The 16844-nt window shown below is 41.6% G+C and overlaps 1 protein-coding gene across 1 annotated transcript in view; it reads left to right on the top strand.

The window, feature by feature from the left end:
- Positions 1-4843: 4843 nt before the first annotated feature.
- igdcc3 (immunoglobulin superfamily, DCC subclass, member 3) overlaps positions 4844-16844 on the top strand; it is a 52971-nt gene continuing 40970 nt past the window's right edge. Inside the window, exons 1-2 of the mRNA XM_061068808.1 lie at positions 4844-4910; positions 11315-11620. Coding sequence (XP_060924791.1) covers positions 4844-4910; positions 11315-11620 — 373 coding nt within the window. The remainder of the gene's footprint in view (positions 4911-11314; positions 11621-16844) is intronic.

The raw sequence follows: 16844 nt of genomic DNA, 5'->3' as shown, positions 1-16844 counted from the left end.
TCTGTTTGAATTGCAGTATCTCTACTTACTGTATATCAGCCCTTTGCAGCAGTGTACACACCTCTTGAGAGTACTTTCCTTCACCAAGGCTCAAAAGACCTTAGAACACCGAACAATAGGATGGGCCTGTCTCTTTGACAACTATGGTGCACATTAGTAGCTATAGAATGAAAATTATCTTGTTGCGCATGTATTAGTTCCTAGAGCCTTGGATAGATCATGTGGACTATAACCCTCTAGTTACTGCAGGCTTGACAGATTATTGTAAAAACTCGATTGTAAAAAGTCAATTTAATATTTATACTGTAATACCATGCAGATGACATTAGTGGTTTGTTGAAAAAAAGGAATGATTCTTTATTAATGACTTTATCAGCATGTATAACAGTGGCATTAATAGTTTAGCAGCCATGATTAATGCCACATCTGCATGACATGATTGACTATAATGATCCATCAGCAGGAAACATGGTGACTGGGTTTTTCACAACCTGGTAACCCCAAAGTCGCTCTTATTGTTGGCTTGAAACTGATCAATAAAGCCTTGGAGTCATTGATTTATTAAATATGAATGCAGCGGTTCAGGCCTGTGTAAATGGTGTTGGATGCATGGTCCTCAGAGTGTATACATGTATACTAATAAACAGAAGCCTCAGCTGTGGATCAATGAACACTATAAAGCTTCACAGGGCATGGCAAGGGCATGCTAAGATTCCACACTCACATTGTTGTCCATCTTGTTTCAATTCCATTACACTGCAACTGTTAAAATATTTATAATCCCATACCACTCTCAACACTACACAATCACCACAATCCTTGTCAGCACAGTCTCCCTCCGAGCAGCTGTGGGAATGCACAGACCAGCTCAACTACTTACAAACCACACTGCACCAATAGCAGAGGTTAATGGGGAGGCTGGCCTCTCTGGATTGAAATGCTCCACTCAGCAGATTAAACAAATACCAACGACGGCCTTAATTGGTGTAAACTGTCCCCAACCAAAAGATCACCTGCAGTTTCCAGCTGATACTGATGCTCTCTTAATGACTCTTAATGGCCCCGGCCCAAACCCCAAACTCCCTGAATAATAATCCAGTAGTGAAGATTATTTCCAAAAACATGTAAAACCACCCTATTAAATTCTAGAGTCATTGTCTGGGGTGTACTCAGATTCTTCACTTAACCAGAATTACCAGGATAACAGTACAAATCGCAACGTTTAGTCCAAGTGAAGTACAGAGGCACATGTACAAAGAATAAAATGACTTTCCACAAAGACACATCAAATGACGAATTCATTATAGTATCATGAAGCCTAAGACTTCATTATAATGTTTAACTAGGACATCAGTCTGTAAAGTGAACACAGTTAAACTATTGAATACACATTTAGGTGCTTCAGTACGCTCCCAATCAAAGTCCACTCCCAAATAAATGTCTAATTCAAATTTCTGTGAATATTTTGGGACTTATTTCATCTGCACCTATTTTTATCATCAAAGAGTTTTGGTCTCTTTTTGAATTAAAAAATATTCCCAGCAGCTTTTGTAAATAACAAAGTAAACATAATTATTTGGGGATTAGACTCCTGATCAAACAGAATATGAAATTTAAAGATTTCACGTTGGCCCTTTTGAAAATTCATCCAGAAAATAATAATCACAATGATCAATAATAAAATTAATGTGAACCTGGAGACCCAGTTGTAACTAAAGCAAGGTTTACTTTAAACACAGGAATGAAAGCAGAGTTTTTCCAAGGAAAAAAATAGTAATGGACTTAAAAGAAATGTGAAATCTTTTCTTGTGACCTCCGTTTGGTCCATAGTTGTATTCCGTTACTTTAAGGCAGAGTGAGACATCTCCCTGTTGTTTACCTGTGACAACAGTACAGACCATAGGCACAGACATGACACCTGAGAACAGCTGACGGTGACCGACTGTCCACTGACCTCTCACCGGGCAGCAGGTCAGACACGTTTATATCGCAGCACTTTGTGTGTGACGAACAGACATGAGTCACCGGCTAGTTCTCGCTAGCGCTAGCATGCTAACACGTCAGAATGCTAACAGTGTTACAATGCTAGCTGTCTTTATGCTTGTGTGAGTACTGTAAAGCTCTGGGTGCTAATATTAGAGCATTTTTACCTTACCAACAAAATGCTGTATCTATAATTAAATGCTTTACGTGTTGAACACAACTAGTTGCTATGTTAGCTAGCAGGGAGCTTTGGGTAACTTTGTATATTTTTCAGTTATGTTGTCAGGATTCGGCATCAGTGGATTGATGGGAAAGCTAATCTTTGTTAAGTTTTAAATTACTGCAGTTTAAGAAAACACACACACGTAGACAAATCTGTAGCTAATTATATAAGAACATTTTGAATTTAACAATAAACTGCAAGTACTTACTATTTAGTGGCAACCTCATCGTGACGTCATCCATTGGTTGGTGAAGTGTCATGTGAAGCCTCTACTTTAGCATTTTGGAGAGTCGCCGTATTTACGGAAGAGAATTAGGGTAACTGTGGAAAAAACAAGTGAGTTCTGAGTTCAAACTCAGAATTCTGACTTTAATATCAGAATTCTGACTTTAAACTCAGAAGTCTGACTTTAAACTCAGAAGTCTGACTTTTTTCTCAGAATTCTGACTTTAATCTCAGAATTCTGTCCATCAAATGTCACCATCAGTCAAATCTATCCCCTTAATCTGACCATGATTCACACACAACAGAACAGAACCTTGCTTCGATTCAAGTGACCTCAACTGCAGGCCTATCTCCAGGTCGCCATCTATTTTCAAGATTTTAGAAAAGGTTTTCTCCCAGGTCTCCTCCTACTTCCGACTTATTTCAACATCTTTAATAACTCCGGTGCATTTCCAGAGCTCAGAACAGTAGTGAGTCCGCTCTGTTGAAGATACACATTGACTTCTCCTTGTCAGTGAACTTTGACACAATTGACCATGACCTTTTTCTTAAATGTGTGTGGTGGAATTTTGTTTTAAAGGGTCCAGTACTCTGAGAAACAGAACCCTTCTATCAAATGTGATCTCCCTCAAGGTGCTTTATCAAGCCTACTTTTAATTTCACTTCACGTGCTCCCTCTTGGTTCAGAAGCACAATATTCTTTATCACTATTAAGCAGGTTATCCTGGTAATTTGATTTGACTGGATACTGTACAATAAGAGGTACGGTTGGTGGGGGAGCTGAAACGCCTGTTTGATCCAGTAGGGGGACCCAGAGTATAGTGTTGTAGAGCTTTGTTATAGGGGTATTTTTTATTTATCATATAACGTGTGAAATATTGCATCTCTTTGCAGATGTAAATATAAATGCTACACAGCCATATTTCAACGTTGTCCACCATCCACTTACATTGACAACAGTAGCTTTAAATTACAGCAACGTTACAATTTGTATCATGCCATGCTGCTGTTGTTGTTATTGTTATTGTCCTCAGCTGTACAGTGAATATATTTGGAGTTTTAACTGTTTGGTCACACAAATAAAATATGGAAGATGTCACCATGGACGTTTGGATACTGATGATGGTATTTTTACAGTATGTTTATAATATTTCACATAAAATAATGTGAAATCAACAAAAAAATGAGCTGACTAGATGATCATTAAATCCCTTTTCTTGACGTAGCCTGAATACAGAGCGAAAAGCATTTTATAGAGTGAAATTGTCAAATATTATTTAGAGTCCATCCACTACTACACACCACCTGATTCATGGAACCCAGGCAGGGACTGCGTTTGCTCCGCTAGGGGGCGCTCGGGTACAGCTCGACAGCGGCTCCTTTGTTGTAATTGAGTGTTAGAGGTCCTCGTTGTTTATTCATCACATCAGGTTCACTTGTGCTGAACCTTCAGCTTTAAATAAAACACATCCACCGTACACGGACCCTCAGGAAGCCAAACACGCCTGTTTATTTTTATTATTAACCTATTCATTTATTTGTGATCACACTAACACCTGTCACGTGTTGGTCTGGAGTGTTTTTTTTAGGTTTGCTGGTTTGTCGTCATTTTTTTTTTAATCACGGGCTTTATTTTGTATACACATGTGCAGCAAGTGACAGAAGGAAGATTTGTTTCACACAAGAGTTTCCCACAAATACAGAGGATATGGTTAGAATGAAGAATATCGTCGGAAACATTCTAAATTGGCTTTAGCATTAATATTACTATTGTTATTATTACATCATAGTTCTGTTATTATGGCTGACCACTGACATCACTTTTATGTATTGCTGTTATTATTATTAATATTAACCCTATAGTCTACAGTCTATAAATCTGTATGTGTTGAAGTGTTGTTGTTATTGTATTGACATGTAAAAATCCTGCAGCTCTTGCAGGTTTCTCATGCTGTTGGGAGGGAAGCAGTCAGCCGTCGGCTCTTTTGTTCCGAGAGCAGATTCTGTTTGTGTGTGTGTGTGTGTGTGTGTGTGTGTGTGTGTGTGTGTGTGTGTGTGTGTGTGTGTGTGTGTGTGTGTGTGTGTGTGTGTATGTGTGTGTGTGTGTGTGTGTGTGTGAGAGAGAGAGGGAGAGGGAGAGAGGTGGAAAGAGGGGGGTCTTTAGGATACAGCAGGGTGAGTGAGGGAGGAGGAGGAGAGGGAAAGAGAGAGGAGAGCTGGATGCTGACAGATTCCTGATAGATGGTTAAAATGGCGAGAGCTCGTTGGACCCCGGTGAGCCACCGAAGTGTCGCCCTGTAGGTCGGACCATGCAGAAGCTGGAGCTGGATACCTCTGTTGTGTGAAAACCCTCGTGTGCGTTCGCCTCACTTTGTTTCCTGGAGTGCTGGGATCTATTTTGAAGTGTTTTAAATGGCATCCACCAGGCGCCGCCGCCTGGTCCTGTGCTTTTTGGGAATACTCCTGAATTCTTTAATCGGTAAGTGGCTCTACCTTATTAGATGGTGGAGGCGGGTCCCGGTGGGAGGGTGTGATGGTTCTGTGTGTAACGGAACAGCCGCTGTCAGCCCGCGGAGGCTCCGGGAGTCCGGTGCACGCTGCATGCGGCACTGACCGGTGCCTCTGAACTCTGTTTCCTCCGGAGTGTGTTAGTATTTGTTGGTAGTAAATGACAGTGTGGTGCTGGAGCTTGGTGCACTGCGGGGTTTGTACGTGCATCTCACTGGGGAAGCTCGTTCTGAGTGTGTTTTTAAAGTTTGTTGATGCATTTCAGTGGAGCTCTGCAGCCCAGTAGCTCCACATGCACCATACCTGCACATCTAGATGGTGCTTGATGTCCAGGCAGCAGCGTGGGAATACAGCGTTGCCTCGTGCAGTCAGCAGAGGCTCTGGATGGTTTGCATTGGTATTATTGTTTTGAAAGGATCATCTATTGAAACGTGTCCCATTGATGCGCCTAACTCACATGTTTAGTGCTGCAGGAGTTAGAAGTTTCTCTCCAGCGGTGGTGTCTCTTATCAGAAGTGTTTTTCTAGCTCTCCTCATGGCTGCTTTTTTTAATCAGGTGTCCCAGCAGCAGCATGGATGCAGAACTGGAGAAACATGTCATGCATTTTTTTTCCACATGGTCTTCATGTCACCAACAAAACGGGAATTAGGTCCAATAGAGAGATTTTTATGCTCACAAAACTTTATTTAGATGCAGGTTTAAATGCTGTTGAATTCAAATCCACAGTTCATATCCAGTTGTGTGACCACAGCTCCTCGGGCCAACTCTTGAGTAGTTCCATTTCATATCAGGGGGCTTTTAAAGGTGATGGAGTTCTTGGCTGGTCAGTCCATACAGCACACCACCCTGTGGCAGGGTGAAATGACAGTGGTTATTGCTCCAAGGATAGATTGTATAGTGATTGCCTGCTGGGGAGAATATTTGTACAGATTAAATGTCAAGACTGTCCCTCTCCTTCTTTTCAAATTTCCCTTTCTACCCATTGTTCCCTATGATAGACAGTTTCTCTGTTTCTATGAGAGGCCCCTTAATTCAAAGGCAGGAGAGAGTATTGAGTATTTGCAAAGCATACCACACAGGGACCCACAAAGGCCCTTACTGGAATCATAAAGGCCAGTACACAGTGGTTCATAACATTTTCAGCCAGAGGAGCGGGAACAAAAACTTCAGAAACTCGGCTGTGATGGTTGTAACTCCAATCTACCCATGACATTAAAGAAACGAAGCTCTTTCAAGTGCGGGTCTGCCTCAGAGATTAGATTCAGTTTAGATAAAAGGGTATTTTTTGATGAGGTTTTAAGCAGAGTTTACACGAGCCACAGAAGCATTAATACAAATATCAGCATTGGAACTCCTATGGACTGAAGGGTTCAAACTCTGTTAGATGTCTCAGATCTCGTCAGAAGAAAGTCTTGGTTTATCAGAGTCTTTGCATAGAGTCACTGAGTTCACTTTTGTCTTCAAAGTTTCAGAAAAAATGACTATCAGGGTTTAATCAAAGAATGCAAGAGAAAAATGCAGAAACTTCATCATATTATGTTCCTGCGTATTATTATTTTTAATGTCAACTATCAGGATATGTTTGCTTTATCCTGAGTAGGATTAGGACGGTAACAGAAAGATTATACAGATGAATAGCAATGTACAGTATAGGCAGTGAGAAGATTCAAGGGAGGTGAACTGTGCAACAGCTGCCCTCTACATCTCCTATCATGCCAGCATGTGGACTGTTTCTCAGCATTCTTGTGGTGCATTTCACTGTTGCCTGTGTTACAGTAATTTCTGTGTAATCATTACCGAGCTGCTGCCATTACAACAGGTGATTAGCAGAGTGCTCGGAACTACATGCCCATGAGTATCAAAGGTAACTAGAAGAAGAAGAAGAAGAGGTATTGATTATAAAGCAGGATCCAATATAGGAGGAAATACAAGTATCAATGCTGCATGCATCCCCCCTGGAAGTGTAATGAGTGTGTCCTTTAGCCACAAGGCTTTACAGGAAAGAAATTGAGCTGTTCTCTGGACTTTTAAAAAGGGCATTTATATACCGAAGCAGTTTCAATCATCACTTTATATCAATATAAGTATATAACCAAGCTATACATGCTGAAAAAACACCTTTAAGTCTATACAATGTGGAACACAGGTTGCGAGCACTTACTTTTTCAGAGTGGAATTGCCGCTTCAGCTTTCTCTCTGCAGCTCAGTGCAGTTAACAGGATCAATCCGAAATCCTTGTCCGGCACACAAAACATTATTCTACATTTCAAACACGGCTAACTTGATGCTGCAGCAGCCTGTCAGGGCAGATTTAGTTGGTACATTTACAATATGTTGCATTGATTGTTATGGTGAGCAAGAATGTAGAGTATGGCCACAGAGCTGCAACAGTATACTTAGAGAGTGAAAGAGAGAAAGTAATTTAGTTCTACTCTTATTTCATCACTCTTTACTGCTCCTTTAACTATGTTACATGATACTTTATGTAGTATTTAATAGACAATACCAAAGCTGCAGTTGAGTGAATGATTATTTAAGTATTTTTCAAGCAAAAGCACCAAACATCTGAATTAGCTGTTTTCCTTGGTTTTATTCACAGCTGATTGTAGAACATGTTATACTGTATTTTCAGAATTGTCAATGAAAACAGGACATTGATGATTGCAGCTTGTTCTCTAGTATACTGTGATTCACTGCTTTTAGTGTTTCACAAACTAAACAATTATATGACATTCTACAGAGCAAGTACATCTGCCAAAGCCCAACAGTTCCCTTTAATTAAATCAAGCCAAATGTACACACTCACAGATGTCCGTCCCCTGAATATGCCTGATTGTTTTCATCAAACCCATGAATTATTCAACGGGAAATCAGTGAAAATGTGTGAAAAGTGCCCTATCTCGCAACGGAAAAATATCCCTGGATCAGCTTTATGCGGATCCACACCAAAATTGGATGGGTTCTTCCATGACCCATACCCTCATTCCACCAAGTTTTGTGGATATCCATAGATTTTTTTTTGTATGTAATTGTGCTCACAAACAAACAAACAAACTTAAAAATCAATCAACCAACTGAAGGACTGGGGTCAAAACAATTTACTTGGCAAATCGTTAATGAAAAATAGTTTCCTGCAGCCCTGGGCTTTACCAAATCTAAACGATAACACAGCAGTGTTATCAATGGATTACCATAGATATGATGCGCAATAGTTAAATCACTAACCTATTTTATCGCCACACTTCTTCCTGTTTGAAACCTGCGCTGTGTCCTGAGCTCACTCCTCTTGTGTCTGCTTACTATATCAGTCTGTCAGAAGCTGGTGTGTGATCCTCTCGTTACTGTTGCAGCAGTAAACCTTTGTGCCAGCCAACCACACTTATCTGTCAATAGTAAGCCGGGGCATGAGCCACACTTAGCCAACACTTGTCTCTGGTCTCACACGGTAATCCCACATGCTGGTGTTTCTTTCCTCTGCGTGGAAAGAGCATTAGGATGTATGTCTCCTTATCTACCCATGAAATCCACGCCCGTATAGATTCATGGCTGCGCACACGTGTTTTTGTGGATTGGCCACCGTTTTTTTTTTTTTTTTTACAGCTGTGCACATCGTCCTCTCCCTCTTCACACCCTCTGGATGCTCAGTATTCACAGATGACCTTAACCCAAACCACATAAAGCGCAAAATCCGGTGATCGACCCCTCTGTGTCTGTTGTCCCCTTATCTCCTTTGTCTCACTGGATTTCTTATGATTCACTGTTGTGCTCAAAATAATTTCCCCTGACCTTTCTTGTTTTTAACCTTCTCTGCTCTCCCAGAGCTGAGAATTGAATTACCCAGTCACTCCGGCAACGTGCTTTATTCCTGATAGGAACGCTGCAGCCCAAGAACTTTCACATTGTCTCTGCTAATGGAAGGAACTGAAATCACAATGAGCCATATACAGCATCAATCAACTCCAAATTAATGACATTGAGCACTGAGGTGACATTCTGCTGTTTGCAGCGAGGCTTGATAACACGGACAAATTTGATTAGATAGCTGAAAAATAAAAAGCCTCTGAGATATTCTGCACAAAGAAAGGTTGAATGTATAATCAATTGGATGTGCCTTACGTTGTCACATTTGTCCAGAAGCACTTGTAGTAGTTACTTCACCGTGTGTTGATGAAATCATGAAGGCCGTGAGCTCTTTGTATGCCATGCTTTTTTCTCCACTGGCCGCTTCCTGTGTGAAAACGTGATCTCTCTTGGACCAAAGGAAATGCAGCTCTGTGGCCAGCATCAGTTTGGACAGCAGCAGCCAGCCCAGGCGGCGGGTGGGATCACTCCCTGCCAGCTAAGGGTTAAATATTTCTCCACCGCCACCCCCTTGTTTTTCACAAGTGGTAGCACTGATGTCTCTTTGGTCCCATGGCCATTTTACTTACCGTGCTTGTTGAGTGAAAAAAAGGGAGGGAGGGAGGGTGGGGGGCACATAAAAAAGGATACAGAGCAAGAAGAGGAGAGAGAGAGAGAGAGGAAATGTTTCTTTGCATTATACTCAATATGTGATCTTCATGAGGGAGGGTGTCAGTAAATTCCTTGTCTGCACCTAAGGGGCGGCACTTCTTTCGGGTTGGAATTTGAGGGACATAGCCAAAGGTTCTCCGTTTTGACCCCTGTGCTTTGCCCCCCTCACTGCCCGCCCCGCTAGCCCCCCTCCCCCCAGATTCCAGGGCCCCGGGCAGAGACTGGTAGTGCTTAGTCCATCAGCGGCTGAAACATGATATCAAGAGAGCCCGCTAAGCTCCTCTTTTATAGTACCAAGTCAGGTCAGGCTGTTTACATCCTTTATTTATTGTTCTGCCACTTCCCCCTCTTTACCCTCGGAAACCACAAATACAGCAAATCAGATCTCTCTTCCCCCATTATCAAGTGAAAAGCATCACTACAATAATAAAAGTATAACCGATGGAGCTTTGAGTCAGTGTCGTTGCTTTGTGTTGGCGGGTGAAACGGGAAAGGCGAGTACAGTGATTACAGTGACAAAGTTGCTGCCACTGGTTCAAAGGTAGAGCATATACAAGGCCGTGTGTATGTGTGTGTGTGGATGTGTGTGTGTGTGTTTATAGTACAAGCTAACACATACTCTGGATACATTCAATCTATAGGGTCCATTGAAGCCTAGCCTAGAGGGAGCTCAGTCAAGGGTGTTTGATTCATGAGCTGTGAGGCCTGGTGAGCTGCTTTCAGTGACGTGACATTCGGAACAGTCATTTCTGTTTGTTTAGGTATCAGGGTTCATATGAAAAGTATTACCTGTCACATTCCCTTTTGACCCTGGATAGTAATAAAAACTAGTAGAAAAGGAATGAGCCTCAGTATCGAATACCAGTATATCTGAATTGAACAAAATGTTTTTGATGTGATAGATCACATATAAGTCATTTTCTCCTATTTGCATTGAATTTAGAATTGAGTTGGTTTTGGCGCTGTATTTGCAAACTCTTATACCTTCACTCAGCCATCTACATGTAGATAAAAGTGCAGGTGGATTTAGTAAACTGTCTTATAGTGAATATAACAGTGACACAATCATAGTTAATGTAAATGGACATGTTTGAATGGACAGGGCTCAGGGTTGCCGCTCTGGTTTTAGTCAGAGTGTGATATAGCCACAGTTTGCATGAACTTGTTTAGTGAAGAATGAGCCTAGTTTTGTTTTCTTAGCATAGCTGGGTTATTGCAATGTGACGGTCAAGAGAGATGACATAAAATGAGGGAGAGATAGAGAGAGGGTCAACAGAGGTTTGAATCCATGTTACAGTTCAACACCTTACTCACCAAGCCACATGTTACCTCTTTATACAGCTGCTTTATTTCAGGAAGAAGTCAACTTCACTGGATTAGTTTTTTCTGGAGTTTTATAGTTTGGCCACATAAACTTAATAAATCCCATCTGCTGAGAAAGGGAGATGAAAAAGCTAGGAAGCCGACAGTGAGTTCGTTTTTTATTAACAAGCAGTGGCCCACTGGTGTGTCAGAGCTTACATATTAATGCTGTTGATGCCCACAAGATAAAGATCCAAAAAGTGTGTGGATTCCTGATAGAGAAAGTTGGTCAAGTGAAGAATATGAATCAGTTATGGGAGGATAAAAAGATGATGCTCTGTAAAGGCTTGTGTTTGAGTATTTCTGTCAGTGTTGTCCTTATTTACAGCGATTTGATTAAAAGGTGGAACAAACTCATACTTCAGACATGGGAATGTAAATATTTCAACATTCTTAAAGCTACTTAAGGGGAAATACAAGGGGAAAATGTATGTTGAAGGTTTTGTTTGATCCAGATTGAACATCCGTGCTCAACTGTGTGTGTGTGTGTGTGTCCTCAGGTGTGATGTGCGAAGCGGAGCTCTCCTTCAAGCTGGAGCCCAGTGACATCATCGCGGTACAGGAGCAGCCCCTCATGCTCCACTGCCAGGTGGACGGCATCCCCCCAATTACGACACAGTGGAGGCACAACGGCCTTCTTCTAACTCAGGACAAGCATCACAGTACCTTCATCAACGGCTCGCTCCTGATCGGCCACTTCCAGAAGACCAAGTCTGACGGCTCATCTGACGAGGGCGACTACGAGTGCATGGCCCAGAATTCATTTGGGCTGGTGGTGAGCCGCAAGGCCCGGATTCAGGCAGCCAGTAAGTCTCTTCTTTGGTCTTTGTTTTTTTGTTTTCTTTTCTGGGAAGGTTTCTGTTCACATGTCCGCACTGTAAACCTAATTGGGTTCATATAGGTACATTATTTTCAAGTCACCCTATACTGTATTCCAACTAACATGGCTGCCATGGTTATGATTTTTAATTTTTGCTGTTATTAGAGGTTATCTTTCGATTTTGACTTTTTCACCCTGAATGACCTTATTTTGAAATAACAACACATTCATTTGTCTGGGCCAGATTGTGTGTTTTCCCTATGCTAAGACATCATGACACACACAATAAATTCATTTTTTTGATTAATCTTTATCCGTCACAAAGGTGAACACTGTAATTGAAAAATCGCCTTAAGTAATCTCATTCCAGTCAAGTCTCAGTCATCGGGGTATCGCTGTGCATGTAAATGTGCTTAATATCCCTGTCTTTGGAGTCATTTGAATATTTTAATATCTTTCTTTGAGTTTAATGAACTTTCTGATGCTCATCTACAATCCTGCTTAGAAGTTCTAGCCTTTGAGTTTAGCATTAACAAGCGCTCATGCTGGGAGTCTCCATGCTGCCTTGTGTGTTAGTGTAATAAGCTTGAAGCAACCCAGCAGCCCGCTCCGTGTTCAAGGCATCAAGATCAATTTTCTCTGGCTTGAGCACCCAATCTCTCATTTGCAGTCAGATCAGCAGTTCTAAAGTTCCCATCATTTTTGCTGTGGTTTATTTACAACAGTTTTCTCATATCGTAGTGAGACTTTTCCTCCCGTCTCATCTCTCTCACAACTTAAAGTGCATGTCTCAACTTACTTTCCATCCAAGGTATCCAGGCGGTGCACGTTGCACATTCCTCAGTGGACACGCTGAGGTGATGCAACAGGGACTTCGGTGATACTGTACCGTTCCACACTGTGCTGAGTTGTGACTTTTTAAAGCCTCTGTTATGTATATACTTTAACACAGAGATGGACAAAGGCTCACGGAAGCCTGTTGATTCCTGGGCCATGTGTAGACAGCACACTGCTGTGCTGTTGTGACCAATACAGCTTTTCCCCTCAGTTGGATAGGGGGGGTTAGCACAGTCGTCTCACTGGCTGAAGGCACAAGTCACTTCGTCTCAGTGCCCAGCGCTGTCAAACACATGCAACCTTTTAAGGCCTCGACATAGAGTTATTCTTTTCAAAGGTCACTTTGGAGCTGCAATTTTGACCGCTTCTTTTTCTATTCTGAAATGTCAGCAACATGGCCGCCAAGTTTTTTTTTATATTTCTCACAATCATTTTGATAAAGTCGTAAAAGAGCACGAGGAAAATGAAAATCCATAGATTAATGAAAACAAGGTTTATCATAAATCCCCAAACAGGATGCACGGAGAAAGCAATAGAATGAACCAGATGATATTTACTGCAGCATTGTATGGGTATTAGTTATTTAAAGCTTTCATATGTGGTGGCATTTACATGTTATTCACTTTGTCATCTGGCATTGTGAATTCTGTAATCAAAAATTCGGAATCAGAATGATAATCAGTTTGATTACAAGACAGTTGTTGAAATTTGTTTAAATGGTTGTAAATAAATGATCACATATAATTTCAATGTATTACAGTGTAATGTCAAATTATAAAATATGTATAATATTCAGCATTTTATAAATTCAAGAGTTGAATACCATATGAGAATTAAAGAATTATGCAAGTGCAGAGCAATCGTCCATCTGTCTAAGAGAAATTGAATAAGGATTTTAATGAATGAACCTGACTTTGACCACAAGCAAAGTGCAATTATTCTGTTCGGGGCTTTGCTCTCCTGCAGACCTTCACAGCTTTTCCTTTTGACTTGTATTGATTAGTAGGGGGGCTGAAGGATTACAGAAAGTCCCATTCTGACCCCTGACATCTGACCTTCTGGGGTCTGTTAAACAGTCTTTTGGCAAGGCGCTGCATGAGTAATGGCTCTCAACTCCTTAATGGAGTGTAGTTTTATCAAGGCAGCAAGAAGCAAGAAACCATCACTGTGGGAAAAATCCTCCAGAGACTTGAAAGGTCCAAAGAGACTCGAAAGATAAAAACCTCTCCCTGTATATTGGCCCCGTCTTACCCATCTTTGCCAATTACCATCAGAGCACCTCTAGTGTTGACCTGTTGTTAAAGCTTCAATTGATCAGACTCTTACATAATCAATATCTTAAGGTGTATATGTAACATCTTTACATTACAGTGTGTAAAAGCAACTAGAGCTATGATTTTGATTAAGGTAGGTAGTCTGTTCCATATGGTCTCTTCTCAATGGCATCATATCCCCTTTGTGTATGTGGCACTGCTCGAACTTGTCTTTTATTGAGTTTAAAAGAAACATACTTGGTCATTTTAACCATAAATTTCAACCACATGAACTAGTCATTGAACCTGGATCATTAGAAAGATATGCAGAGAAAACTTAAGTGGTCGCTTGGCTTTATACCAGATGTCCTGTGCTCACTGAACAGCTTCGGAAAAAACTGGGAATCTGTTTTATTCAGTGTTATATACCAGATTTAATCAAAGGCTTTATGTGTTTTGAAAAGGAGCTGATCTCTGTGAATAATTTGGCTCCTGAACAATTAACACTGATGTAATTAACCAGGGAAAGCTGCCTGCAGTGGTGGTGAAATCTGATGCATGTCAATGTTTTGATGGAGAGACCCCTAGTGGCAGAAAACCGTACTTTGTCCCTTTACTATAAGGTCTCTAGCTTAATACTTCAGGGGATCTATATTTTAGAAGGCTTTGGACAATCCCTTGTCAATTTCTTCTTCTCCTGGCCCATAAGGGTTCTGCATTGTGCTATTAAGGACTAAGTGTTTTCTTTTAGTTTTTGAAGAGAAATGGCTCAAAACAAGTGAAATGCTCTCCTTACAAAGCTCAGTGACTAGTGTTTGTTTCTTTTTCTGTCCCATGTGTTTGTCGAGGTCGATGCTCTCTTTGTGTTTTTGAGGTAATTTGCTGTGTTATAGTCCCTCTTACAACAGAGCTCTGACTTGTACCACTGAGATGCAATGGGTGGTGTGATTACTGAAGCCTCTTTATAGCCCTCCCAGTGGATAAAGCCGCCACCGAACCCTCCTCACTAGCTCCCTCCATAAATTTCACTTTTTATTTGCTTGACAACCATTTGTGTGAGCTCACTGTCGGGGGCTAGTGTAGGACGGACTCCCCATCGCCCCTCTAAATCGGCAGTTGGTCCAGGAAACACTTTTTTCTCCAAAATGTTATCTCTTTGATGGTCGGTTTTCTCTCTCTCTGTCTCTCTCCCTCTTTCCTCACTTTCTCTAGGACCTCCTCATTAGCTTAGGTTCAGGAAGCTTTTCATCATGTGGCTGAATGACAAGCCCGATACAGTGGACCCAGCTAGTGTTCCTGCCCCTCCCCCACAGCACACCCGTGTCACCAGGCAACACACCACAAAAGGCCCCCGTTACAAAATAGCTGTTAGGATCAATTGAAATGACTTGCTTTTGTCTGTTTGTCTGGAATTAATTGGAAAGAGTTGAAGCTTATTTAGGAAATAATTTATTTTTTTCCCCAGGCCCATTCATTTGGGGAGATTGTAATTGACCTCAGGGACTATCCGAAAAGATTTGCCAACACAATATGAAGTGAGCAGAGAAAAGGCAAACTGTGCAGTGCAAACACGAGGAGGAGGAAAACACAAATAGCACAAAATGCAGTAAATGAACATATAATAGCTGCATTATTACAGGTATGTGCACTTAATTGTATTGGTTGCCTCACTGTTGATATAGAGCCCTGTCATTTTGAAATTGTCCTGTTAAATTGCACTGTTGTTATAAAGTTAGGCTTCTGAATGAGACTTAAATGAAAAAGAAGAACCAAGGGGGCCATAAAGGATGAAATAGGAGGAGACATAGTATGCCTGTAAAAGTGTCTCAGTTTATACCCATACCTCTCATTTGTGTGAGTTTAACTCCTCCCAGGGGTGTGAATGTAAAGACGTGTGATGTCAACCAGGCAGAGTCAGATGTGCAGCCGGGGCAAAAGATGCAAAGTTGCAACCTGCAACTTTTTAAAAGCTGCGTGGATGCTTTGCCACTAGCAGCTCAGCCTGAGACAGCGCTTAGTGAGAGTGATTTATGGGTAGCTGTTAGTTTACCTGAGAGTGTTTGTATGCGTGCGTGTGCGTGCGCTGGGAGGGTCGACGGTAGCTCTCCATCACCCTCAGTCCTTCCTGTCCCCACCCCTTTCGTGGCCCCCCCCGCCCGAGTAAATGCTGAAGCTCCATCCCTGCATCTCCTTGTAGCTTCCTTTGTCTGCGGACCAACCCCGCCCTCGGTCCATCCCCCTCCCACCCTTGTCCTTCCCTGCTCACTCGCCACGAAGCAAGTCATCTCCCTGTCATAAAGATCAGCCAACTAAATGCCATGTTCGAGCTTCTTCTGACATTGGAACATGACGCCTCTTACTGTTTTCTTTCAATCCTTGCAAAATCAAAATTAGCTCATGCAGAAACCACGTGTTTGACTCTTTGACGTTATTGTTTTGCTGTACTCCTCTTGTGATATCAGTTCTCTCATTGATATTCTTTCCCATAAAATATCACATTGTCGTAGCATGGGTGGACATGGCCTTAAGTCTGCTGTTTACCTTTCTTTGGGCAGGCATTTGGGCTGATGTTAAACCCCAGTGTCCCCCCTTGCTGTGTGGTCATTGCCCCTACATCTGTCAGAAGGATCTTGGAAGAAAAGCTTTTTTTTCCTCCTCTCTTTTTCTGTAGCAACGAGGTGGGCTGGAGGGATGAGAGCGCTGACCTCCGCTTTGTAATTACACTGGAAACTGGTTTATTACAGTACACCTTCAGAATGAATGCTCAGATCTCATGGGCTGATTATACTCACTCCATTTTAGCTGATATAGCATTGTGAAGAGATTGTATTCCTTGTTTGCAAAATGATCTGCTTTTTGGGATTGGTTCAAAGTACTGTAGATCCTCTCTAATAGCATTAATGGTTACATACAAGCAAAGGCAAGGGTACAAAATCCAATCGTGTGGTCGTCCTCCAATAAAATGACATCCCCCCGACTCACTCCCCGTCTTGTCTATCAAGATGATGTTTGTCCTCTGTGGCTTGTTTTTTTCATTTTTCAGGACGCTGAATAAACAGCAATACAAAATGCCCCTAATGGTAGATCTGGATATTTGCATGCAAACGTTTGTCCCTCTCC

Source organism: Limanda limanda, chromosome 3 (assembly GCF_963576545.1).
Source record: "Limanda limanda chromosome 3, fLimLim1.1, whole genome shotgun sequence".
Taxonomy (NCBI): domain Eukaryota; kingdom Metazoa; phylum Chordata; class Actinopteri; order Pleuronectiformes; family Pleuronectidae; genus Limanda; species Limanda limanda.
Note: the sequence above shows the minus strand (reverse complement) of the source record. Positions and strands in the feature narration are given on the sequence as shown.